Source organism: Brassica napus, chromosome A4, assembly GCF_020379485.1.
Source record: "Brassica napus cultivar Da-Ae chromosome A4, Da-Ae, whole genome shotgun sequence".
In the NCBI taxonomy this organism is placed as follows: Eukaryota; Viridiplantae; Streptophyta; class Magnoliopsida; order Brassicales; family Brassicaceae; genus Brassica; species Brassica napus.
The window spans coordinates 18,459,916-18,486,532 of NC_063437.1; the positions used below are offsets into that span (position 1 = coordinate 18,459,916).

General features: G+C 33.9%; 7 protein-coding genes, 1 non-coding gene and 1 pseudogene across 10 annotated transcripts; 6 read left to right on the plus strand and 3 right to left on the minus strand.

The window, feature by feature from the left end:
• Nucleotides 1-7,056: 7,056 nt before the first annotated feature.
• On the minus strand, nt 7,057-10,231 carry LOC106421867. Its single transcript, XM_048778226.1, has 3 exons — nt 7,908-10,231; nt 7,736-7,835; nt 7,057-7,662 (listed from the first exon to the last, which is right to left on the minus strand). The coding sequence occupies exons 1-3, from the start codon at nt 10,229-10,231 to the stop codon at nt 7,057-7,059; spliced, it is 3,030 nt and encodes a 1,009-aa protein (XP_048634183.1).
• A 3,911-nt stretch (nt 10,232-14,142) lies between these two features.
• Nucleotides 14,143-15,361, plus strand: LOC106450217 (probable F-box protein At2g36090). Its single transcript, XM_013891866.3, has one exon. The coding sequence runs from the start codon at nt 14,382-14,384 to the stop codon at nt 15,330-15,332; it is 951 nt and encodes a 316-aa protein (XP_013747320.2). The 5' UTR covers nt 14,143-14,381; the 3' UTR covers nt 15,333-15,361.
• Nucleotides 15,362-15,378: 17 nt separating this feature from the next.
• On the minus strand, nt 15,379-17,408 carry LOC106450216 (annotated as a pseudogene).
• A 238-nt stretch (nt 17,409-17,646) lies between these two features.
• On the minus strand, nt 17,647-18,879 carry LOC106450215 (casparian strip membrane protein 1-like). Its single transcript, XM_013891865.3, has 3 exons — nt 18,526-18,879; nt 18,132-18,255; nt 17,647-18,049 (listed from the first exon to the last, which is right to left on the minus strand). Exons 1-3 carry the CDS (start codon nt 18,792-18,794, stop codon nt 17,834-17,836), a joined length of 609 nt encoding a protein of 202 aa, XP_013747319.2. The 5' UTR covers nt 18,795-18,879; the 3' UTR covers nt 17,647-17,833.
• A 209-nt stretch (nt 18,880-19,088) lies between these two features.
• LOC106354367 (T-complex protein 1 subunit eta) lies at nt 19,089-20,484 on the plus strand. 3 transcript variants are annotated; one of them, XR_001271929.3, is made up of 4 exons: nt 19,089-19,449; nt 19,588-19,713; nt 19,798-20,002; nt 20,171-20,484. XR_001271929.3 is itself a non-coding variant. In XM_048778508.1 (3 exons), the coding sequence occupies exons 1-3, from the start codon at nt 19,315-19,317 to the stop codon at nt 19,921-19,923; spliced, it is 387 nt and encodes a 128-aa protein (XP_048634465.1). In that variant the 5' UTR covers nt 19,089-19,314; the 3' UTR covers nt 19,924-20,484. The 3 variants fall into 3 exon arrangements, 1 of the variants encoding a protein (XP_048634465.1); XR_001271930.3 differs by having other exon boundaries at nt 20,254-20,484; XM_048778508.1 differs by having other exon boundaries at nt 19,798-20,484.
• A 1,372-nt stretch (nt 20,485-21,856) lies between these two features.
• On the plus strand, nt 21,857-22,818 carry LOC106447347. Its single transcript, XM_013889251.3, has 3 exons — nt 21,857-22,186; nt 22,328-22,381; nt 22,455-22,818. The coding sequence occupies exons 1-3, from the start codon at nt 21,914-21,916 to the stop codon at nt 22,701-22,703; spliced, it is 576 nt and encodes a 191-aa protein (XP_013744705.2). The 5' UTR covers nt 21,857-21,913; the 3' UTR covers nt 22,704-22,818.
• Nucleotides 22,216-22,289, plus strand: TRNAN-GUU. Its single transcript has one exon. It is a non-coding gene; the product is annotated as a tRNA-Asn (tRNA).
• A 985-nt stretch (nt 22,819-23,803) lies between the features above and the next one.
• Nucleotides 23,804-24,927, plus strand: LOC106450214 (40S ribosomal protein S14-2). The gene is made up of 5 exons (XM_013891863.3): nt 23,804-23,964; nt 24,104-24,223; nt 24,308-24,353; nt 24,435-24,650; nt 24,735-24,927. Exons 1-5 carry the CDS (start codon nt 23,962-23,964, stop codon nt 24,800-24,802), a joined length of 453 nt encoding a protein of 150 aa, XP_013747317.1. The 5' UTR covers nt 23,804-23,961; the 3' UTR covers nt 24,803-24,927.
• Nucleotides 24,928-25,408: 481 nt separating this feature from the next.
• Nucleotides 25,409-26,210, plus strand: LOC106448896 (ubiquitin-60S ribosomal protein L40-like; the record flags this gene model as incomplete). The annotated part of the gene is made up of 4 exons (XM_022718706.2): nt 25,409-25,616; nt 25,705-25,807; nt 25,902-25,968; nt 26,059-26,210. Coding segments are annotated over 4 exons (405 nt in total), but the record flags the coding sequence as incomplete, so codon positions are not given.
• Nucleotides 26,211-26,617: the final 407 nt, after the last annotated feature.

Sequence of the window (26,617 nt, forward strand, 5' to 3'; positions counted from 1 at the left end):
AATGACATTTTTATGTAACGAAAAAAATGTTAAAAATGATATTTTTTAAAAGACAGAGAGAATAATATTATATTTTTATTTTCAACACTGGTGACGGGTTGAATTTCAACATCCTGTACTACAACTTATGTTGGTGATATAAAGCCAGTTACAGAAAAAAAAAAACACAGGTTGGTAAAAAAGATAATGCAAACCACAACGTCGATAAATTGTTGGATCAAGTGTAATGATTAATGTGTAACAAAATACGTCATATATATTGTCAGACAGTTTTAAATCTAAAAAGGAAAAGTTAATTCAAAAAGTTATATCCACCAAAAGGTATTTCTGTACTTCAAATAATAAATCGGTTAAGTGATAATGGGGTACCTCATCCTCGATCGCCGCGAAACTTCATCAACTTCCAAGTAGATTCATCTATCAGGTAAACTATTTTTCTTCACTTCGACATTAGTGTGACTCCACTATTACACTTTACCTTACATGTAATCGGTTTATAAGAGTTAGATACCTCTTGAAAAATAAAACCAAGATAAACATTTTCCCCTCAAAATTTGTTGTGGTCGGTTTATCATCTATTCTTATAATTTCTGTGCCTTCAAATTTGACTACATATTTAAAATCTAGTTAATTAACGTTTTCCTGAAGTTTTGGTTTTATGTTAGATGATTTTTAAAAGCATTTTATTTTTCCAATTGTACAAAGCAATTATTGAAAAAATTTAATTTTCAGATTCAAAGTTACCGAGGCAATATACAAATCTGTATGGTTTTTACACAAAAAGCCAAATTATCAATTACAAACCAATAAATTACAACAAAGTAGACAGTATTTAATTTGTGTTTGAAAATCATATTGATGATAAATCATGCATCATAGCAAATATAGCATGCCAATATTACACTGCAGAGACTGCAGTTTATTTCTTAGTGAATGTTATCTTATAAAAATTGAATAGATAAATAGTAGTACAGGAAAATAAAAAAAAACAATAATTTGAACAACAGAGAAAGAACATGGATCCGTAACGAAGAATCAAAGAGAATCGTCAATAAATATGGATAGATAAATTAGAGAGACAAACAAATTCCAAGAAATTGTAAAAGTTGAGGAGAGATTTTGGATCCAGAAAAAAAAGAAGATACTGTAAGGGAAGTGAGTGAAACTAATAAGCTTGACAATGCACGAAGGTCATATATGCTCTAAGCTTATGGGATTTTTCTTTGATGTACCCATTTTGATTCCATTTTTCGCAATTGTCATATTCCTGTTTTATCATCCTCATAACTTCTTTTACTTACCTTTTCTCAATTTTTTTTATTTACTTATTATTTTTTCTGTTTCAAAAAAATATATTTTAGAGTATTTGCATATATTAAAAAACTATTTAAATTTTGATTATAAATATAATATTTTATAATTAACTATTTTCACAATTTTAACCAATCAAAATTTAATAAAGACAAATAATTTTCTGAATTTTTTTTATCATAAAAAACATATGTAGATCAAGTTCAAAAAGAGAAATAGTACTTTTTATATGTAAATAATTGTATATGTTACTAAATATCTATGATGCTCTTTATATTAAAAGGTATATCTATAAGGTTCAGATACACACGACGTATACAACTTGCAATGTCATGTTTTTTTAACATAATAATGTCATGTTAAGCCGTGACGTAAACCTATACTTTTATGTATATAATATAAACTTACACTGCATAACATATAAATTATTAAATTGAATCGTGCTGCGAGTAAACCATGGTTTGGATCAAAATTGGATTTAAGATTTTTAGAATTTAAAAAAAAAAATTTAGAGTTATAAATATTTATTAATGATTTTTATAAAAAAAGACTTCCAAAAATTTTAGAGGCCAAAACTAGTGTTTCAAAAAACTGTGCCTAATCCAGTATGGTTCGAATGAGCCATTAGAAATGGTTCTGATTCGGTTACAAAATTCAAGTCTCTTGGGTTTGATTTACATTTCTGATTCAGAAATTGACCTAAACAACTACGTACGACAATTCAAAGCCGTATATGAATTTTAAAGGGGGAAAAGTATGGACCACTAGAGACGAACGAAGATAAAACGGAGGCCAACGGTAAGTTTTTAGACTAACCTTGATTAGGCTAATTATGATTTCTCCTTTTCTTTTCCTTTGTGTATTCATTGTTTTCTTCTAGTTTTATTTATACCAAATCTAACCGTGTCATCAACATAAACAGACTTATGAACTTATAAATAATTAATTATGTTGATTAACAAAAGAAAATAATTTTTTAAAAATAAATATTGGAAACATAAATTACCAAACTTCTTAAAATAATTATAAAATCTAAATGACATAAATATAATTAGTCAATTATAAATAGTTAATTTTTAAAATTATTAAAACTAAAAATTAACACCAAAATACCAAATCTGATGTTATTTCAATACCAAATTTTATGTTATAGTTGGATTTACCTCAAATTAATTTAAATGTTTTAGACAATCCTCTTATATTTTAAGGTAATTCTTAATTTTTATTTGGGTTTCCAGTCAGCCAGTCTTGTAACGAAAATTTAAAGAAACAAAGTTTTTTTATTGTTTCAAAATATCCAAGTATATCTTTAAATTCTTAAAGCATTTAGATAGTGGTTTAAATAAAAAAATAGTGTAGCAATATTTAAAAGAGTAATGTTAAAAATATTGACAACAAAAAATAAAAATAGTTAACAGAGCACTTTCAATATTCTATCTAGCATCTTTAGATCTGACATTAAATTAAATCCATCGAAATAGATGTGAAAATTTCTTTAGGATTCGCGTGAACATTCACTAACGACTTGACTTTATTTTGTTCTCATATAACCTGAGAGTATGAGTATAAAACCATAATCTAATTTTTCCTTTTATTATCGTTGTCAATACAGTTCCAATCATCTCGTTTCTTAAAGACCATACGGTTGGTTCTAATTCAGATTTAGTTTTTTAGCTCCAAAAGTATAAAGATCATTTGGTTATATGTGAATATCGGATCGATTTTTAGTTCAGTTTTCAATTCTTGGTTTATATACCCATACGGCCATACCCAAGGTAAGTGTTATCAATAACATATAGAACATATTAAACGTTAAAGAATAATAAATAATACGAATATCATACACAGTTTTACTATTGAAAAGCAGTTAAAAGAATAAATAAATAATCATGTGTAAGAAAATCTAGAATCTTTGACCTAATCTTTTGGCTAGGCAAGCTAGGATGCAGTATCAATCAGTGCTCGTTTCATGGCTTTCTAGCATCGCATTAAAATGCAAGAAAGACGCTTCGTTTCTTTCTGAACTGAAGAAATATACTTCGTTGTTAAAAAAAAATATATCTTTTATTGTATGAATTATTTATCATTTGGAGTCAAAGAAAATATGAATTCTTTTATCAAAGATTAAATTCGTCATGTAAAACTATCTCCAATGGTTTACTCTATTTATTACTTTAGTTACTCTATAATAGAGTATGAATTTGCTGCAATGGTATTTTATCTTAGTCTTATAGTAGAAAATAGAGTGATGAACAAAACAACAAATTACTTTATATTTGGAATAGACATATTTTTTATTCCATTATAGAGTAAAAAATAGAATATTATTGGAATATTTTTACTCTAAACTTTATTTTAAAGTGAAAAATAGAGTAGAGTTGGAGATGTTCTAACTCATTAAAAATCTAAGAAAATAGAAACTAACATAATATTAATAATCATTAAACAAGCAATTTTTGGTAGTTCAGTCATTTGAAATGGAAGAGTAATATTTTTATACTGTGTGATTTCAATTATAGACCACTAATGCACGATAAAGGATTAAGTAATAAAAATATATGACACTTTGCATATCCAGATATTAATCTGGCTTTTGGTTAGAGGATCATCTACTTCTTAAAAAATAATTGTCATTTATTTCCTATGATTCGTTCACAAGTGTCGTCCTTAACCTTGTTCGCTTCTCCTTCGTTAAGCAAATACTTTGTACGTCGTTTCAAAGATGGTAGCAGCCAAAAGAAAGTAGGTCCTAAGACTAATTTAATAATCAGCTAGTAATTAGCACTTCAGCTCGTAAGTATAATTAAATTAAAAACGATGATGTATAACTTTTTTTTCTTGATCAAAAACGATGATGTATAACTAAATACATAAAAACACATATTGGCATCGAAAGTAAAACATATACCGACAAAACAAATATTATCATAGAAGTACCTCGAAGTGTACCCACGTGCCACTACGTACACCTAAGTATGTTGGCACTGTGCATGTACTGATGTACACAAATGTATATATACACGTACGATATTCGTAGACTTTTGATATGAAAATTAATGTAGTATTCAGTAGTAGACAGAGAATCCAAGTTTGATTTAGTAGGTTTCTGCCACACCTGGATTAATACTTAAAAAGTACATTGTAAAATAGATATGCAAGTTCATTGCACTTAGAGGTAATTAAGAACAAGTTAGCTTATAAATACAGAGAATTATGGCAAGAATAATGCAAGAGTACTGACACAAGTGATGAGATGTCTTAAACAAATGTTGTAGGCTTGTAGTTAAGTGTCTAATTAACTTGGTAGTCTATAAGTAATGGGTATATAAAGTTAGTAAGAATCCGCTTCATATGAACATGGATATTATTTAATTTATTTTATCTTTACGAATAACTAGGTTAAGATCCGCGCCTTGCACGGAATGAACATTATATATATAAATTATTTTATATATTATATGTTTCTAACATATTATGAAACAATAAATATATATTGAATAATTAAAAAGTTACTAACTATTACTTATATAATTAAATTAGTGCGAAGATATAAATAAAAGTTTAATAATCTAAAAAATATTTTTTTCTATTTGATATGGTATATAACTAAATTTAAGTGATAGTAACATATATATAGTACATTTTAATATTAATATTTATTAAATGATACTTTCTACTCATACGTTTTTTTATCATTTGTATTTGTTATAGGAAAAAAATTAAATTACTAATAACAAAATTTTCATTGTAGAATTAATAGTTTAAGTAATTTATAATATTTTTTCAAAATTTTCATCAAAAAAAATTGTCTAAAGTAAATTTCAAAATTAAGATGTTTATGTATTTTTTATATGGCATATAATTTAATTTAAAATGATATATATATATATATCTTTATTTTTAATACTTATTAAATGAAACTTTCGACTTATATGATTTTTTAATCATTTGTATCATGTCATAACAAAAAAATTAAATCATGGATCACAAAATTTGAATGTGAGACTTTTAACAATTTTAGTAGTTTATACTCGTTTAAAAAAAAATTCAAAATATAACATATAAAGAAAAAAATTTCATTTTTATGATATGGTTAATATGGTTGTTTAATTTATTTTAATAGTTTAGAATTATACAAATATGATATAAGATACACTCATTTTTATTAAATCTTTACTATTCAATATCATTAATTGTCATATATACTTTAGCCACATTAGGAAATTCTGTAATTTTATTTAAGAAAATAATAAATCACATTAATAATGTATTTATGGTTAGTTTAATAAAAAACTTATTATATATTTAGATGGACCAACCTATTTTTCTAAGGATTCTAAGAATCATTCTATTGATGACACGTGAATACAAAAAAATGTTGTAATGATTCTCAAATAATATACAGGGGATATTGTTAGGGTGTATTATAACATGGACAATAGTCATGATTATTTTGAGACCCAGCTTTGATACTCTGTGATCTGCTCGATACATGGACCTTAGCTTGGGCCGCTTTGAAAATATTTTCGAAAAAATGAAGGAATATATTTCCTCTACTTCTTTTTGGAAATACATGTGCATAGACCGGAGAATGAATCTGCAAAAAGGAAAAAAAAAATTGATAGGAGCCCAATTAAGACCGGTCAAGCATATAAAACTGGAAGAACTTGATCCAGATTCAAACTTACTAATTATTCTGTTTTCTGTTACATAAAATGCTAGTTTAAGATTATTCAAAGTCTTATTAATTTCGTATTGTAAGAAAGAAAATGTAAGGTTCTACATTTGAAAACACAAGTTTTTAATGTTTACTGTTGTGAACAAAGCTACATTAATTTTTTTAATTGAAGAATCTCAATTGAAATGTAATTCTGATTTCTAGCATATTGTGGTAAATGTGGAAATTATTAAAAGAATTGATTTGGTAGTAGTTAATTAAGTTGATGCGGAAAAGAGAAGAAGTCTAAACGAGCCTTCAACATCTGAAATGGGAGCTTTAACCTGTATATCATACAAAAGTCTTAGTGTTGAGCGTTCTCTGTGCACAGGATTGATAGACCACCAATTTCTCTAACAAAACACAGAGAAAAATTATATAGTGATTGACTGATTGTATTGTCTATCATTCCGAGTGAGCGGCCGTGGGGTTCTCGACGGAAGTAGTCAACCTGTTACATAAACTTTCAATGGAAGTGTGCATGTATCTATTGCATAGGAATCTGAAAGCTACTTTTCATGAAATGTAAATTTATTGATCTCAAAAAAGAATATATATATATATATAGAGTTTAAAAGAAAATATTAACTAGACAAAATCTCAAGTCAAGCATCATGCGCTTAAAACCAACAATGCAGTAGTACTAGTCCATGCAGTTTTGGTTTCATGAAATATCTAGTGAACATGATACAGTTCTTTATAGTTTCGTCAATTATGTTTACTAGCTGGGGCACCGATCTTTGAATATTATATATTGTGCCTCCTCTTACTACGTTCTCTCCAAAATAAAATAAACCGTAACTTGAAAAGCTAATCTCAGCAAGATGTAGAATAATGTATCTCAAGAGCCAATGACTAGCATGGCCATTGTTGGATTGTATGGGTCGTTTTGGATTTGGTATAAGACATGGTTTATATTTCATTATCAACAAAAATATCTTAATTTTCTTTTACGAAAAATATATCTTATTTGATTAATACTTACAAAAGAGTTGGCGACACTGATGTAATGCATTCGCTATTGTTGACTATATGAGAAATATATTTTCCAATGTTGCTTCTTCAAAATCAGTCAAAGGTATTGGTTCCACCGAATGATCAATCGAACCTACAAAACCAACTGAGGTTTGCTGCAATGGGTCCTTCTCAGACATTCCGCACACTCTACCCCTCGGAATAATATGTGTGACTGTTACCCATGGATCTTTTTTGTGCTTAATGCGAGGGTAACAAATATAGCACACTTGATCCGCTTGTGATGCAAGGATGAAAGGATCATATTTGTTGAGTCTCTTTGATGAATTAACCTCAATCACACCAAATTCAGTATGCCTTACACCACTTCCAAGCTGTGGGTTGTACCAATCGCATAGGAACAATATGCATTTTAAATTTATGATTCCTGGATATTCAACTTCTAAGATTTCTTTGAGAAGACCATAATATGTTGTATCTCCAGCTTGCACAAATATTCCAGAGTTCACCGTTGGTGTAGTATTTCCTTCACGGGACACCTTAAAAGCATAACCACGTGTGAAATATGCTGGTGAGCTCACTGCTAGTGACAAAGGACCACCCACTAACTCCTCGAACCAATTGTCTATTTTTTCACCCCTAGTCAAACACATGCCCACCTATAACAAAAATTAGTAATTAATAACTGTTTGCAAATAAATTATGATATAAATAAATTAAAGATGATCTTACATAGAATTTCAACCAGTTTGCATATTCCATATGTTTTATCGCTAAAATTTGATTTTCAGAGTGGTACGGGTAGGCCTCCCTTAGTTGAGCATCATAGATCCTGCAACAGTAAACTTTTAGAATATTTTTCTATGGAAGTGAAAAATTCACAACTTAAAAAAAAAAATTATACCTTTCGTATTGCAGTAGTTCGTCACAGTTGAGAAGAATATACATATGTAAGTGTCTAATCTCTTCATCTGTTAACCAGCGTTTTTTGCGTTTTCCACTTAGTCGTCCTACTTGTGCAAAGATATCTGGAACATCGGATATGTAATGGGGCTTTTCTCCTCCATCGTCATTACGGCCCGGTTTTCTACTCTTTGTTTGAATATGTGGGGCAAAGTAGTAAGCAGAGAAGTTTGATGTTTCTTCTTTAATTGTCTGAGCGACAATAGAACCCTCAACTCTACTTAAATTTTTGACCTTTTTCTTCAAGTGAAACATAAACCGCTCGAAGGGATACATCCACCTGTATTGAACTGGACCACCAAGTTCTGCTTCTCTAGGAAGGTGAATTGCTAGATGTTCCATTACATCAAAAAAAGATGGTGGAAAAATCTTTTCAAGATTGCAAAGAATAATTGGTATGTTCGACTCCAATTGTCGAATTCCATCAAATGTGAGTGATCTTGTGCAAAGATCTCGGAAAAAAGCACTTATCCCAGCAATAGCTTCATGAACATCTTTTGGTAGGAGTCCCGCAAATGCAAATGGAAGTAAGCGTTGCATGAAAACATGGCAATCATGACTTTTCATCCCAGATAACCGTTCTTCTTGACTATCAACACAATTCCTTAGATTAGAAGCATATCCATCAGGGAATTTAACGCTACTTAATAGCCACTGAATAAACACTTCCTTTGCAGCTGGACTCAATCTAAACTTGGGAGTAGGACCTTTTCCGTTGGCCATAATATGTAGCTCCTCTCGTGCACATATACCAGGCAAGTCTAGTCTGGACTTTAAGTTGTCTTTTGTCTTCCCTTGGACATTTAAAACTGTGTTCATAATGTTATCGAAAAAATTCTTTTCAATGTGCATGACGTCTAGATTATGCCGTAGTAAATGGTCTTTCCAATACGGCAAATCCCAAAAAATACTCTTTTTATGCCAGTTATGATACTCGCCATAACCATCGACTGGGCCATGCCCATTTCCACCGCATTCAGCCGTCGTATCTGCCCCAAAATCTCCAATCTGCCTCAATAAATAGTTACCATCTAACTCTGGTGGTGGTGGATCATGAACAACTTTTCCCTTTGTAAACAATGTCTGGCTTCGGCGATAAGGATGTGAACTTGGTAGAAATCTTCTATGACAATCAAACCAACACGTCTTTCTTCCATGTTTCAACTGAAATGCATCAGTACTATCCTGGCAATGTGGACACGATAACCTTCCATGTGTTGTCCATCCAGACAACATTCCATATGCAGGAAAATCACTGATAGTCCACATAAGCACTGCATGCATCTTGAAGTTCTGTCTGCATGAAATGTCAAATGTTTCGACACCATTTGCCCATAACTCTTGCAACTCATAAATCAGCGGCTGTAAGAACACATCTAGAGATCGTTTGGGATGTTCTGGACCAGGAACAAGTATGGTGAGAAATAGAAACTCTCGTTTCATGCACAAAGAGGGGGGCAAATTGTAAGGTGTGACAATTACTGGCCATAATGAATATTGCCTTCCATGTTTTCCAAATGGGTTAAAACCATCAGTACATAATCCAAGGTAGACGTTTCTGCTCTCTGATGCAAATTCCTCATAAACTGATTGAAAGTGCTTCCATGCTTTTGCATCTGAGGGATGCACAATTTCTCCTTCACTTGAGTGCTCTTTATGCCATCTCATAGCACTTGCTGTGCGTTCCGATTGATATAACCTTTTAAGCCTATCAGCTAATGGCAAATACCACATACGTTTATATGGAACCTTAGCTCTTCCACTAGTGACCTTAAATCGGGGTTTACCACAAAATTTACATGCTAAGTAGTTCGCATCGACTTTCCAGTAAATCATACAGTTGTCGATGCAAACGTCTATCATTTGAAATGGCAAACCTAGACCCGAAACAAGTTTATCGACCTCGTCGTAAGAAGCTGGACACATATTATCTTCGGGAAGATAATCTTTCACAAAATCAGCAATTGCATCTACACAATCTTCTGCCAAATTAAAATCTGATTTTATGGTCATCATCCTAGTTGCAGCCGATAAAGGAGAATGATCTTTTTTACAACCCTCATATATTGGATGCTTAGCTGCATCCAACATATCAAAAAATCTCCTTGCTTCTAAATTTGGTTCCTCAACTCTCTCTCCGTCTTCTATAAACGAAGAGATGTTTTCACGAAATGCATCGTTTACCATTTGCATTGTATCACTAGATTCAACTACCATTCTAGGTTCTTCTAAATTAACCGGCACATATTCACTAGTACTAGGCATATTTCCAGTATCAACTTCCCCATGAAAATACCATATTTTATAATTAGGTGTAAATCCATATTGATACAAATGATTCCATACTCTTTCAATAGGAATGAATTTACTATTATCGCAACGAATACAAGGACAAAACGTCTTACCTTCTCTCAAAGTAATCTCTTGATTTCCAGCAAAACGCATGAACTCGTTCAGCCCTTCCGCAAACTCTTTTGAAATTTGCCCATTTGAATCCCATTGATCGTACATCCATCTACGAAAGTTAAAAATATGTGAAGACATTTTCAGTGTTGTTTTCTTGACTTTGAATCTGTCTGTAGATTACAAATGAATCAAATGCCTTATATAGATGATATACGACTAACGGCTAGTTGGCAAAGTAAATGAAAAATCATATTTTTTGATCATTTTCCGACCACTGTCCCAACCGTTGGGAACGGCTAAACTTTTTAAAATAACTGACCACTTTCTGATTAGTTTCTGACCAATATTCTGACAATTATAATGTGGTCAAAATTCAGTCACAAATTACTGACCATTTTTTAACCAATTTTTTTGGTCAGTAATTTCCGATCACTTTTTGTCCATTTATTTAGATCGTCATTAAATGATCAGTTTATGGTCGGAAACGGTTTTGACCAACTTAAGTGGTCAGAAAATTGGTTAGAATTCACTATGTTTTGTTGTAGTGATACAATTCAAAATGTAACCGTATATATGCATGCAGTGGTGCAGTGGATATAGTCTGTCAAAAGAAGAAATTAGGTTGAGAGTAGGAACCGTCAACAAATAAACAAATATATGATACACACATGATATCGTCGGCTTATATATATATATTATATCACAATCACACAGATGAATATCATTAAGATAATGTTTGTTAGTTATAAACTTAAAACTAAATAATAATATAGCCAAATTAATGTATATGTATTGTTTTAATGTCATTTAGAAAATTAAGGTGGGTTTTCACAAACCATTTCTAATTACCATGTATTATAAACTAAGAAAATTGAATTTTTAACCATTTAATTAGTCATTAAATATCTTTTAATATGTAAGGAAATGTCAAGAGGATGTATTTAATCAATTCCATTGTTCATCATGCTGATGTAAAACACTGTTGGCCTTTCCTTTTCTCGTTCTGCCTTTTCTTGTGGTTATTACTTACTAGTCAATTATTTAATCAACAAAAATGTTCTATAAACCTAATCGATGGTGATATATTAAATTCAAGGGAACCCTTAATCGGATGTAATAGGGTTGCTCATCCCCTGTTGTTTCTAAGATTATCAAGTAATTGAAATCATTGTTAATTCTCTCTCCCTCCCCCTTTTTTTTTTGTTTATAGATTATTTTTATTTTTTATTAATTTATCTTTTATAGATTATCCAATAAACATATATATTAGGAGTCGAATACATTTAGCGGTTTCCACCACAGTTTCCACGTCCGCAGTTTCCCAGTCCACCATTTGTGGTTTACCAATACATCTCCTTAAACTTTGTTGATGGTTTAACCGGGTTTCTTTGAACAATTCGTTTATCTGAAGGTGTTACAAGATTCATTGAATCCGTCTCTGTCTGAATTCTTTTATAGATTGTTAACTTTCTCATGGGGCTATAACTAGGAGCATTGTCTCTGCACAAACGTGAGATTATTGACATAATTATTGTTTCATTTCAATGTTTGCTAGGATCATTGTAGTTGTGAATTTTGTGTGTTTGGATTGATCATTGTTTTTCAAGTTTTTTTATTGTTATAGGGTTAGAGTTGTGATGATGAACTGTGTATGGATTGTTTTCCACTTATGAATAACTAAACTGTGTTAGTAATGACTTATTGTTTGTTTATTTTTTTAGTTTGTTTTTTTGTACCGTTGAGAGTACATAAATTATATTAAGGTTGTTGAGTGTACATTTTATTTCTGGATATTTTTTCTCAAGTTTAGTTGTGTATTAAATAATATTTTTTATTATCCTTATTATGTTTGTTATATGTTTCTTTTTAATTTTTAAACTTGTTCTTTTACCGGACTTTTAAAACAAATACATGAAAACTTGTAGAAATAACTATAAAATGAGTAACAATTCTGAGTATTTGAGTTTTAATGGGTTTTAAACGAATTTATGTATTTCTCATAAGAAGACAATAACATTGTCATGTTGACATTGAACATGTAAGCTATTTTCATAAGATAAGACGAGTGAGCAGGTGGAGATGTTGTTGCCGCCTTTATGTATGTCGAAATTGTCTCTTGTATCTCATGGTGTGGATGTGTTTGTTTCTCTTTTATTTGATGGGTAATATGTAAAAAAAAAATCATTGTTATTTGTATTTATCAGAGTTCATAACTTACTCTTTTTTTTTTGTTTAAGTAATTTCACTGATCTTGGTTTTCGTCTTCGTCTTTCGTAAGTATCTGCGAAAGTAAGTTTGTAATTTGTTAAATAGCTGGCTGTGTAGTTTGTATTTGTTTAGATGACTCGATGTATGTGTCGTTGAGTTTTAGTTGAGGTGATTGGTTTGATATATTTGTTTTGAAGTTTATTTGTAAGATGAGACAAAAAAAAGAAGTGATCATTTGTGATTCGTCTTTTTTGAAATTCTAGTTTTTGGTGTTTTAATTGTTTGGTTTGTTGTTTTTTCTTTTAAACCGTAAAATAAAGTCTTGTGTAAAATTAGTTTGGTAAGTCAGGAAGATAAATGTACAACCACGGATCTTGAGTAGGAAATATTTTTAATTATTGATGTTAGCACTATTTTAGATCATTGTAGACTTATACTTTTTAATTACATATTTTAAAACGCGTATATTTATTTTTTACTAGGTCATAGAATGATTAACTTAAAATTTAAGAAATATAGGAAAGTTTTAAAATCCAGAAGCATAAAATTGCATCAAAAGAAAAGAAAAAATGAACTTTAATCCAGGAAGTACAAATTAGCGGGTTCACAATGGTTTACAACAACGGTCAAACATAGACGGCAGAGTCCCAATAACTTCAATCCAACAATGTCTACAGTTCGCTGGAAGATGTTCTGAAGTGATCGAGAAAAGATTAAGGTGTCTAGCAGTCATGTTCCAACGCCCGAGAGCGAACCGCCACAAGCAAATCTCTCCAACGGTTTCAAGTACCGGCTTGGAGACTGCTACATCATTAAAATAAGATTGGATGATCTGCATGACTAGATCTTTTTACCATTTTTTTCTGGAGCTGTTAATTTCACATTTAAGGTACCTTTTCAATGAATTTGTCAATTTTTGAAATACATATTCATTATAATATATATATACATATATATATATTGTTTTTTATTTCTTAAATACCCATGTTGAAAACCTTGTAATGTGATTTTCTAAAGTTTTAGATATGTGTTTATCTATATGATTTCAAGAAACATCTTGCAAAAATCAAACAACTCTAATTATTATTAAATATAGTTTGACAAACAATACCACTTCTTGAATAATGTATTTGACAAAGGGCATATCTTGAATAGAATATACATAATTTCCCTTTCATAGTGGATCAAGTTGTCCGGCAATCGAATGTCTGTGTGGTGATGCTTTGGCTAAGTATTATTTGCATGGACATTTCTTATTTCATACTTTTGTCACAAAATTCATTTAAGTCTCTTAAATCGTGTACAATTCAATTTCTAAAACAATCATGATAAATGAAAAGAAAAAGTTAACTAAAATATTCTCTTAAGTTAATAAACCAATGTAGCTATAACATGAAGTAAATTAATCAACAAAATTATCACACTGATCTATTTTATAATATACCTTACTATATATGGTTATCTAAGAAGTTCATCTATTTAGTTCTTAATTTTGAGCTTAACAATACACTAAATGAGATGTCACAAAGAGACAATCATATTAATTTAATTTTTATCCAACTTTTCAGGGTCAGTTATCTTATTATATAGAGTATTAAACAAATAATGTAAGAAAATATCAAGTTGCCCCCGTTGCAGCAATGGTATTGTCGTAAATAAATTTTAAAACATGAGTCTTTGTCAAATCAATAGCTTCGACCCTCTTATATAAATCGCTTTCCTTGATTAATCAAACACCATTAGCTAATCACTCAGCAACTAGTAACTAATCACTTAACACCGTGAGTATAACCACCTTGAAATGGCGGGCTGCTCCTCCTCTTCCACCGTAACGAACTTAATCTCCACCGTCCATCACCACATCATAGAATCTCACATCCTGACGCGTCTCGACGGCCCAACCCTAGCCTCCGTCTCCTGCGCCTCCTCACACCTCCACGAGCTCGCTTCAAACGAGATCCTCTGGTCCAAACTCCGCCGCTCCACGTGGCCTTCCACCGCCGCTTTCTCCGACGATGATTCCCGCCTTTTTTTCTCCGACGCCTACTCTGTCCTCGACACCGCCGGTTCAGTTTCCGATCCCGACCGTCCGTTCCCGGAGCTGATCTCCGCCGTGGATGTACACTACAGAGGGAAACTGATTTTGAGCAGAGTCGTGAAGACGGAGACGACGACGGCGTGGTTCCGCAGCTCGCCTCTGAGGATCGATCTCGTGGACGCGAAGGACACGGTGCCGACGCCGATCAAGCGAGGACGGTGGGCGGAAGACACGTGTCGTGATCTAGAGCAGGAGCTGACTTTGAGCTGGATCGTGATCGATCCCGTCGGAAAACGAGCGGCGAATCTGTCTAGTCACCGGGCGGTGTCGGTGCGGCGAAACTGGCTGAGCGGTGGAGTGGAGGCGAAGTTTGCGACGGTTGTGGGGTCGGTGGAGTGTGTGATCACGGTGGTCACGTGCGGGGAGGAGGAGATGCACGTGAAGGAGGTGAGTCTGAGGGTGGAGAAGATGGAGGGAACGCATTTGAACGGGAAGGATAGTTTGGTCATTTTGAGGAGTGTAATGGAGGGTAAAAGAGGAAATGGGAGAAGGAGAGAAGTGGAGTTGAAGAGGAGACACGAGGAGTTTATGGAGAAGAGGAGAGAGATGATAGAGAAGAAGATGAGGGTAGAATCCGTATTTGACATTTTAACGGTAGCTGTCGGAATTTTAGGTTTTGTATCGCTTGTTGGGTTTTATCTTTGGTCTCGATGACTTTGATATAATCAATCAAGATTCAAGAACATATATATAGATAGAATTATAATGAACTTGGGATTTTGATCCAAACCGAACCAAAAAAGATTTTATTAAGTGCGGTTATGAATTCGGTTCAACTCAGATTTAAACCAAAATTCTGAATCAAACTAACCAAATTTCAAATTAAAATAACCGAGTCTGACCGAAATAAATTATAATAACCCAAAATTTTAACCAAAGTAGAAACCAAATTTTTTTATTAGTTTTCGTGGAATTTTCGTTAACTAATTAATTGAATGTTAACTGAACCAGTTTTTTTTGTTTGGTTCAATTCGGCAAAATGTTATGTGAACCAAACCAACCGAAACATCCGAACCAAATCCACATGCCTCTAAAAACCTTCACAAATTTCTTTAAAACATAAACAATTCTAGTTACATTTTTTCATACCATATAGAATACTATTGTACTTACATTTTCATGATACAACAAAGCACAAGCCACAAACAAACACAAGAAAAACACCTATGCCCATAAGGATCTTGACAAGTTGAAAATTATGAGATCAATGTCGTTTTAGAGCAATGGCTGAGATGACAATGAGAAGGAGGAAGAAGACAATTCCAAGAGAAGCGGCTACAACTGCACTACTAGTAGCCTGGCAGAAGTCTCCAAACTGCTGACAAATGGGGAGCCAGTTAGTGTTTGGATTGCCGTTATGTGCAAGGTAGACAATTGCTGCTGTCGCAGCCGTCGCTGATGTAGTAAGCGTCACCACCACCTTCACCATAACATAAAAGAAAATATATTAATATGAAATAAAAAAAATATTGTTTCTTTGGAGAATAGGTTTATCAGTGAAATTACGGTGTTGGAGATAAGGAGGATAAGCCGGGGCAAGGAGGCAAGTGGACGGACAATAGTTACGATGGAGAAAGGAAGTGACAATACGAGATAGCTGGCGACAATGGCTATGGCTATCACAAAGAACCTTCAAAAACGATTTACATTTCTATATCATTAATTCATTAACTAATGGCTGGACAAGTTGAACAAAGTAACTATAAGCATTTATTGTATAAAAACATGATGTAAAATTAATAAGCATATGTTAAGAAAATGAAATTTTGGACTCACTGAAATGTGGCAAAGTCATCGTAACTGGCTTGGAACTGTAAGAACTGAGTAAAGAAGGGAAGAGTCTCCTCGGCTGTGTACATTACAGAAATACAGAGGAAGCCGTGATAGTGGTTACTATGGCCGCCAAACGGAGGAGGAAATCGAATATGGCCAAACCTCTCTTGTAGCCGCCTCCTGCGGTGGCTGCCACAAAGCGCTTCTTCTTCTTCTCGTCAACCACGACATGGCTTCTACTTTTGGTCACGGTACTTGACTCGCCAATGTCAATGGTGGTAGACTCTTTCGCCATTCTCTCTTGCGATTGGGGTTTAAAGAAATACAAAAGTGTATGTATTTTGTTTGTGTTGAAATGCTTTGGACTTGTGGTGGGAAACCAAAGGGAGATGGACAAGTGTTTATATAATGTATTAAGCAGTAATTGATTAGGAACAATTAGTAGCTAACTAACGACTAGTGTTTTAGTTTGATACTAAGGTTAGTTGATTTGTTAAGAGTCCAAGAAGAGGAGTTGTTGTTTCTTACTTTTTCCCCGCTTGATTGGCTTTGAGCTAACAATTGAAGTGTAATGAAGTTGGCATACATATGTAGGCAAATGAGCTTTAATTATTTTCATTTTATTACATGCCAATAAAACAACCAACCCGAACTTTGTTAATTGAATGACTCCATTCCATTGTTTTGAAGCAAAGCATCCTCGTATGGTTATTAACTTATTCATGCATAAACAATCAGTCACTTGCAATATATCTTGGGGTTTAGAAAATAATTACAGTTTTGAAGCATCTTCCAGAAAAAATAGAGATCACATGTTCTTTAACTGTAGCTTCGCTATCTAAAACATAAGGATAACCCAGCTGACATTACCGATTATTAACTCTTTTGATTAGTCAACTATTGAACTTTCAGGCTTTCTATTAAATTCTATATGCTTCTCCTTTTGTTGAGACAAGACTTTCCATCAAAACTAGAAAAAAATGGATCGAAATAATTAAATATAAAATGACTTATTTATTTTGAAAACTTAAAACCAATATTTATTTGTTTTAATTTATTAAAAGAACAGAATCTTCGTTCTAACATACGATTACTTTATCTAGATGCAAATACACTAAATGTTAGTTTGTTTGATAAATTTGGCAAGTGATTTCGGATGATGGTTCGAATGCAAAATCATTTGTATAAACATCCTCACAAATTTTCATTGTTTTCAGCTGAACCAAGACAAATCTTCTTAAAATATATATATGAACTTACATTTTTAACACCATAATGATACCATATACTTATAACTCTCATGTTACACAAAGCACACGCTACACACATATACATGAAGACACTAGATCCCTTTTCCATCTTGACAAGTGGAAAATATTAAATCAATGCCTTTTTAAGGCAATGGCTGAGATGACTATGAGAAGGACGAAGAAGACAACAGAGATAGAAGCGGCTACAACTGCAGTACTCGCGGTTTGGCAGAAGTCACCAAATTGCTGACAAATAGGGAGCCAATTGGTGTTTGCATTGCCGTTATGTGCAAGGTAGACAATTGATGCTGCCGCAGCAGCAGCTGATGTGGTAAGTGTTAAGACCACCTTGAAATATACATAAAATTAAACAGAATGAATTAAATTAAAATAATAAATAAATAAATTGGATATAAAAAGTGGATATTACGGTGTCAGAGATGAGGAGGATGAGCCGGGGTACAACCGCAAGTGGACGTACAATAGTTACGATGGAGAAGGGAAGTGCTAGGACGAGATAGCTGGCTACGATGGCTATTGCTATCACAAAGAACCTTCAAAAAGATTTACATGTATATATTTCATTAAGTCATTAGTTTGAAAAGTTTAAAATGGATAACTACACAACTTTGCTATATATAATCGGAACATGACTACTCACAATAACATGAATTTTAATATTTGATTTCAGTTAAAACTATAAGAGTAAATTATTAAAAAGTATATATAACCATAGTTAAAAATATACTAGTATATACATGTATTGTGTAAAACGTAATGTAAATTAGTAAGCATATATATTAAGAAAATGTAAATGGACTTACTGAAATGTCGGGAAGTCATCGTAACCGGCTTGGAACTGTAAGAACTGAGTAAAGAAAGGCAGTGTCTCCTCGGCGGTGAACATGACGGAGGAAGCCCCGATGGTGATTCCTATGGCCGCCAAACGGAGGAGGAAATCAAATATGGCCAAACCTCTCTTATGGCCTCCTCCTGCAGCTGCTGCCACAAAGCCCTTCTTCTTCTCATGGCTTGTACTTTTGGTCACGGTGCTCGGCTCGCCAACCTCAATGGTGGTGGACTCTTTCGCCATTCTCTCTTGCAATTGGGATTCAAAGAAAGAAGAAGTGTGTTGTTTGTGTATTGAAGTGTTTTCTACTTGTGGTGGGAGACTAATGGAAGGTGGACAAGTATTTATATAGTCCTGGTTTTAAGTAATGACTGGTTAGAAATAATTAGCAGCTAATCAGTGATGAGCCTGTAAGTGTTTAATATTTAGTTTAGTTGATTTGTTAGAGTCCGGGAATAAGAGGAGTTGTTGCTTCTTAGAGCATCATTATCGGCACTTCTTAGGCCCATATCTTAGTATTTATGGATCAAAAATTAAATCAAAAACAATGAAAATCAATACAAACGTCTCTTAATTAAGAAGTTTTTTCCTCCGTCCTTAAGTGCCATGTGGCAGCTGCAGATTAGGTGTCCAAATCGAGTAGGGGAAAATTGCGGCTCTCCCGAATCTACTTTGTTTGGATTTTTTCGTGAACAGCAACCGCAAATCATACGCCGTCACGGCGGTCGGCGATGTGGTTCGAACCACGCTCGGGCCGCGAGGGATGGACAAGCTCATCCACGACGATAAGGGATCCGTCATCATTTCCAACGACGGCGCTACCATCATGAAGCTCCTCGACATTGTTCATCCCACAGCTAAGATCCTCGTCGATATCGCCAAATCTCAAGACTCAGAGGTGAGGATTTGCCTAATTGAGCTGGATCGTGGATCTTTAATGTTCGTATTAGGGATTGTGATTCGGTTATGCAGATCTTAAAATGGTGATTGAGTTTTAATGATTTTTTTTCCTGTGATGGTTCTGTTGGTTGTTTAGGTAGGTGATGGGACGACTACAGTTGTTCTTCTTGCAGCTGAGTTTTTGAAGGAGGCTAAGCCGTTTGTTGAGGATGGTGTTCACTCTCAGAATCTGATTAGGAGTTATCGTACTGCGAGCACTTTGGTTTGTGTTTACTTCTCTTTTTTACATTTTGCAATTACTGGATTCTTTGTTACCCTAATAATAAGTTCCTGTTTAACCATATAGGCAATTGAGAAAGTTAAAGAACTCGCTGTTAGTATTGAGGGGAAGAGTGTGGAGGAAAAGAAAGGTCTGTTGGCTAAATGTGCTGCTACTACTCTTTCCTCTAAGCTTATTGGTGGGAGAGAATGAGTTTTTTGCTACTATGGTTGTTGATGATGTTATGGCTACTGGGAATGACGACAGGCTGAATTTGATTGGGATTAAAAAGGTAAAAGACTTTTATCTTTTTAAAGCTTTTTTAATTGGCTTTGCATTGGAGTTAAGTTATTTTCTTATTCACTATGTCCAAACTTGTGTTATCTTCTGTTTATCCGGCAAATCAAACTCTGGCCATTGATGATTTTACATGGCTTTGTCAAATTCCAAATTCCAATAGGATAGCACGTACATTATTTCTATGCTTCATTCCACTACTATGGTTGTTGATGCTGTTATGGTTTACTCTGCATGTTCCTGGAGGTAACATGCGAGACTCTTTCCTAGTTGATGGTTTTGCTGGTTTTGAACAACAGCCAAAGAAGTTTCTAAATCTCAATATCCTCCTGCTTAACATCAAATTGGAGTTGAAATCTGAGAAAGAAAACACTGAGATTAGGTTGGCATTATAATTTCAAGTTTTTTTTTGTAAGGTTTTTGGCAACTTTGTAATTTTCTTATGTTTTCAATTTAAATGTTATATGTTTTCTTAAACACATCTTTTATATGTTATTACTTATTAACATAAATAATTTATTTACTAAGAAACAACATAAAGTTTCTACCAATAATCTGCATTTTTACTATTGTCTCTTAACATTGTCTCTTAGTATAAAAATAATAATAAAAAAAAACTAAGAACTCAAAATTTTGTCCTAGCAATAATGTTGCTCTTACTTTCCCCACTTTACTGGGTCTCAGCTAATAATTCAAAATAGAAGAAAGCTAAAAATATCATATTTAAAATTATGAAGTTGGCATACGTAGGTATGCAAAAAAAACATAATTTAATTCTGAATGTTATAAAGTAGTAGATGAAGTTCTGAATGTTACATGTTGAACAATAAATTTTTGCTCATTTTGGTTTGCCACTAGTCAAAGACATGATGACGCTTCTCTTGTAATCCGTCAAGCCAAGCTCGTTTTCTCATAACATACAAGTCCTTTTTGTGTAAAAAATTATCCCATATGTATGCAATACAAGTATTACAGAGCACATGTGAAAGACTAGTCAAGTAAATAGAATTCGAGGATGGCTAAAGAGAAATGATCCGATTTGTGACCTTCTTTGATACTCCTTCCAAAATGAGCCAGGTATGGTAAAGAACAACAAAAACATCCAAACAAAATAAAATAAAATGTTTTCAAATCAATTAAAACCTAGCTACGAGCCTAGAAGGGGAGAAGAAAACACAAACAAGCATAAACGCTTACAGATACATCAGGTTCTCAACATCATCTAATCCAATAACGTCCCAAATTTTAGTAAGATAGCGGTGGAATGTTTCTTTGATTTCAATTTTTTTCAAATGGTTGTTTTGTAGATTGTAAAGAAAAATGTGGAAAAGAGTGCTACTTTAAGGTTGAACGATCGTCTGGTAAGTGGTGGTATGGAGGTGATCAAGAGGCTCGGTAGTGTCCAAACCAATAACACCGACATGTAAAGTTTCTCTCTCTCTCTCTCTCTCTCTCTCTCTCTCTCTCTCTCTCTCTCTCTCTCTCTCTCTCTCTCTCTCTAAAGCAACTGAGAATTGATCCATGGGAAAACCAAACGATTTGATGAAAAAAACATTTCTGTTGTAAACTTTCAGGCCAATCCATGAAGTGAAGATTCTGAGGACCAAAGTGATTGATTAGTAAACCATGATGAAGAACCATAACTCTGTACTGATCCTTGTTACTACTATTGGACTTGTTTTTGACTCGAATTAGTCCCAAAAAAAAAAGTTACAAGGTTGATTTAATCTCTCTGTTCAACTTTAAATTGTTACATATAATGGAATATTTACTTACAAAACGGCCCCTTGAAATCAACGGATTCAGACAGAACACGTCATCAAGTCTTTTTCCGACAACGTGTCATCATGTTTCAACTCATATCCTCTAAAACTCTTATCTCTCACATCCTCTCGTCACCACCAAAATGTCTTACGCGGCAGCAGCGGCTCTGTTTTTCCCGTCTACTGCGAGCGTCCGATCTCCGGCTAAGTTCCTTCTCCGTCCCTCCAACCCTCTTCGGCTTCTCGTTCCTCCGACAAATGGCGCAGCGAGCACCAAGAACGCCGCACGCAGGCAAATGAAGAGGACATTTGTAGTCGCAAATGCTTTGCCTGTGGAGGAAGACGGTGTGTCACTCGGTACCATGAAGCTTCCCATGGATACCGATATTGCAAGATTCGAGACTCTTCTCTTTCAGGTAAACTGTTGAAATGTAAAACATGCAAAGCTGGAATAGCTCAGTTGGTTAGAGCGTGTGGCTGTTAACCACAAGGTGGGAGGTTCGACCCCTCCTTCTAGCGATTTTTGCTTATATTATTTTTTGTTGTTGTTGCAACAGTGGGCGAACAGTCTTTGCCAAGGAGCCAACATACCTCTTCCTGTTCCTCTCAAGGTGATTTTCTATGGATCAATATCTAAATGTCAACAAGTTTTGGCTACTGATGATACGAATCAAACTAGAGCAGGTGGATAGAATAAGTGGAGGAGCGAGGTTAGGATTCATAGTGATCGAGGATGAAGGCAAAACAGATGTTCCGGTTTACATAGACTGTTTGGTATACCAGAGCACAGAGAGTGGTTCAGGCTCAGGACCAGTGTTCCGAGCGACGCGTAATGGGAGGAAGAAAGATAAGGCACCTCCGGGAGAAGAAAGGATCATGAGAAGTCTCTTAGGAGCACTCAAAAGAGCCGTGGAACTTGCTCGTGTCTCATAGAAACTATACTCTTTTGAATCCATTGTCTGACATTATTTCTCCTTGTATTTAATGTCTTGGCATCATCATCTATGTAAGAATCAGTCTGGTCTATAGTTTATACAACATTGATATAGTCCAGGACCCAAAGTCAAACCAATGTTCGCTGATCTTCCACCAAATGATGGTTTGGCCGAGCGGCCTAAGGCATCATATTTAGGCTTTTCCTCTAGGCATGGGAATTTTACCAAAGATCCAAACTAAATTGAACAGAAAAAAAATCTTATTCAAAATGTCTGAACTGAACCATCCATTTCACAATTCTTTATCCGAATTACCTAATATCTTATTCGGAATACCTCAGAAACCAAATCGAGTCGATCCAAACCAATTTGGGGGTTTTAAAAGGATATCCGAAATCACTGACACGAACATTACCGATACCCGAAATATTAAAGCCTACTTCAAAAACCACAACCTTGTTAGGCATGGACATTCGAGTAAGGATAATATCCATTCGGATATCGTTTTTTGGATTTTGAAAAATGATCACATTCGGGTATTACAAAAAACCGGGCTGGGTTCAAGCCGGATCCTCCCGGATCCAGGTTGGTTCGGGTTTTATCCGAAATAACCAAACTACTCGATTCGATTCAGGTATTTTATATCCAAATTACTCTAACTTTTCTAAAATAATTTAAAATCCCAAAATACTCAATTTATATGGCTCGAATTGATTATTTTTTGTCCGAAAATATCCATATACATAAAGTTATTTGAGTATTTTTTATCCAAAACATCTATTTTTATCTATAAATACCTAAAGCAACTAATATATTTGATTTATAATTTTAATTTTAGGTATTAATACTATTATAAATATAATTTAAAATAATATTATATGTATATATAATTATATGTTTGGTTATGTTTGGATACTCATTCGGTTTTCGGTACGGATCGGGTATCCTATTTTTCGGGTCAGTTCGGGTAAATAGTTCGGGTATGAATATTATACCCAGCCCTAGCCCTCATGTATTTTTGTACGTCTTCAAATTCAAGAAACGGCGACGTTGCTAGCTGAGGAGGCATCAACAAACTGGTAATTTAAATTGGGTGGAGCTAATGAAGCCCAATAGTGAAGATTCAGCCCAAAAGTATTAAACCCTAGTATAAAACCGATTCTTGACTCTGCAATCTTCTTCTTCTTTCCAAACTCCGTGACGGCGTAAGCTACAAGAACAAGAGGCTCTTTCATATCCTTTACTTGCCCTAAACCATGGTAAACCTTTGTCAAAAGTTTTCTCATTTCTATGATTATTTCACATTTGATTATAGTATACATATGATTGTATGTTTACGATCTGAGGTTGAGTTTATCGTAGAAAGTGTAATGAAAGATAGTGTTATGTTGTATATAGTCGAGGAGAAAGACGAGAGAGCCTAAAGAGGAGACAGTGACACTTGGACCAGCTGTTCGTGATGGAGAGCAAGTCTTCGGTGTTGTCCACATCTTCGCTTCATTCAACGACACTTTCATCGTAAGTTTTTTTTTCTAGAACAAAAAAGAGATTTCATTATCATTCATACAAGAAGCTTACATTGTTGTGTCTCTACTTGTGCAGCACGTTACTGATTTGTCTGGACGTGAAACCCTTGTCCGTATCACCGGTAAAGTATCTATTTTATTGGTCTGAATGTTTCTTTGTTAGTCTCTGAGTTTCAATTTTTGTGCTTTGTTTTTTATTAAAGGTGGAATGAAGGTGAAAGCTGACAGGGACGAGTCGTCTCCATACGCAGCTATGCTTGCTGCACAAGACGTTGCTCAGAGATGCAAGGAGCTTGGAATCACTGCTATGCACGTGAAGCTCCGTGCCACTGGTGGAAACAAGACCAAGACACCTGGTCCTGGTGCTCAGTCTGCTCTCAGAGCTCTTGCCCGTTCTGGCATGAAAATTGGCCGCATTGGTAAACCATCATCTAACCTTCAACTAGGATCTTTATTTAACATGTCTTAAGCATTTCTAACGTTGTGTTTGTTGTTTGTTGCAGAGGATGTTACTCCAATCCCAACTGACAGTACCCGCCGAAAGGGTGGTAGAAGAGGAAGGAGGCTCTGAGTTTCTGGCTTGTTTCTTTTTTGTCTGAGCAATGTTTTTTTTTGAGTTTTAGCTTGTTTCATTTTGTCAGAACAATGCTTTTGAACCACATTTTTCTACAATGATTAATCTACGACTTTTGCGAATTTACTTATAATAAGTTACTTTATAAGACTGCCATATTTCCTCAAATTCGTAATTACACAAAAAAATTTAAGTATCAGATAACCGAGAAAGAGGTGAACAAAAAAAAACCAAGAGAAACTTTGCAACTTCCGCAGTGAACAAATGTACATTCAATCCACACGAACTACAATTTAATATTTTCTTATCACATATTTTAAGATTCAAAACCATAAAACTTCAGATTATGCAGATTTTAATTGTTTGTAACTACTGCAATTTGCGTTAATTTTTTTTTGAAAAATATTTGCTTATTAAGGATTTTGCTTTCTGTATTTTTTTTTCATTTTTTCATTAATGGTAGATGAATTGTAATACTTCAAAATTATAGTTTTGAATTTTCTCCATTATTATTTATTGAACTTCTATGTCCAGAAGTTAGTGGGCTTTAGAATCGAAGGCCCATCCTAACATTCAACGCAAAAGCCTAGCAAATAATATTTTTTTCTTTACACTATCAACTCTGTTTTGAGACTTGCGGCGAAGGAGAAGGAGGAGGTAATTGCTTTTGTCTTTTTAAAAAAGAAATTGGCATTTCTTATAAATTGCATTCCTCTGTTTTCAGGAATCCCTCCGGATCAGCAGAGGTTGATCTTCGCCGGTAAGCAGCTCGAAGATGGTCGCACCTTGGCTGACTACAACATCCAGAAAGGTTAAAAAAACTTTTCTCTTTGATTGTTTTTCTCTAGTTGGATGGGATTATCTAAAAATGAAACCTTTTGTTTTGGGTTGTAAAACAGAGTCGACTCTGCATCTTGTCCTGAGACTTAGAGGAGGTATCATTGAGCCCTCTCTAATGGCTTTGGCTCGTAAGTACAATCAAGACAAGATGGTCTGCCGCAAGTAAGAACACTTGAGTTGTTCTTGTTCATCTAAGTATGATCTTGTCGGTAAAGTAGTTTCGTCGTGTCTCATGTTGAGTGACGTGTTGGTTTAGGTGCTATGCTCGTCTGCACCCAAGGGCTGTCAACTGCAGGAAGAAGAAGTGTGGCCACAGCAACCAGGTTTGCCTCTGATTGTTTGCCTTATAATTTTACTTAAGAGTTTGGGTGATGAATTATTAATTTCTAATTTTTTTTTTTTTTTTTTTGCAGTTGAGGCCGAAGAAGAAGACCAAATGATCTGTTTTAATTTTCCCCCGAGAAGCTCATTTATTTATGTTATGTTTTTGTGTTTCTCTTGAAAGACATCTCTAGTGTTTTAAGACAAACTCGTTTCAGTCAAATTTTGATGTTAAAAGACTAAATGAAAGCAAAATCATTCATCTCTTCTAAAAAAACATCCTAAACCCTAAGGCTTTCACGATTCCAAAAGCGTTACTGGTAAATAACCGAATAAGAACGTTGATGGGTTTTATCAGTGGGTGAAGGAATCTATTAGCATTGACGTGTATAGAAAGCAACTCTTATAGAGGATTAAGAGGTTTTATATATCGTTTGTTAGCAAACACAAGGAACCCACATTTGATTTGTGCCACTCTATTTTTAGTGGACCATTGCGGCAAACCTCTTTCTTACAGAGCTTAGAGAGACCAAGAAGATCCGGCTGAGTTGGTAACAAAGCTCATTTATCTATGATCTATTTTTGTGTTTCCATTAAAAGTTCATGTATTGTAGTCTTCATTGTAGTATCGAATAAATACTAATATCATAA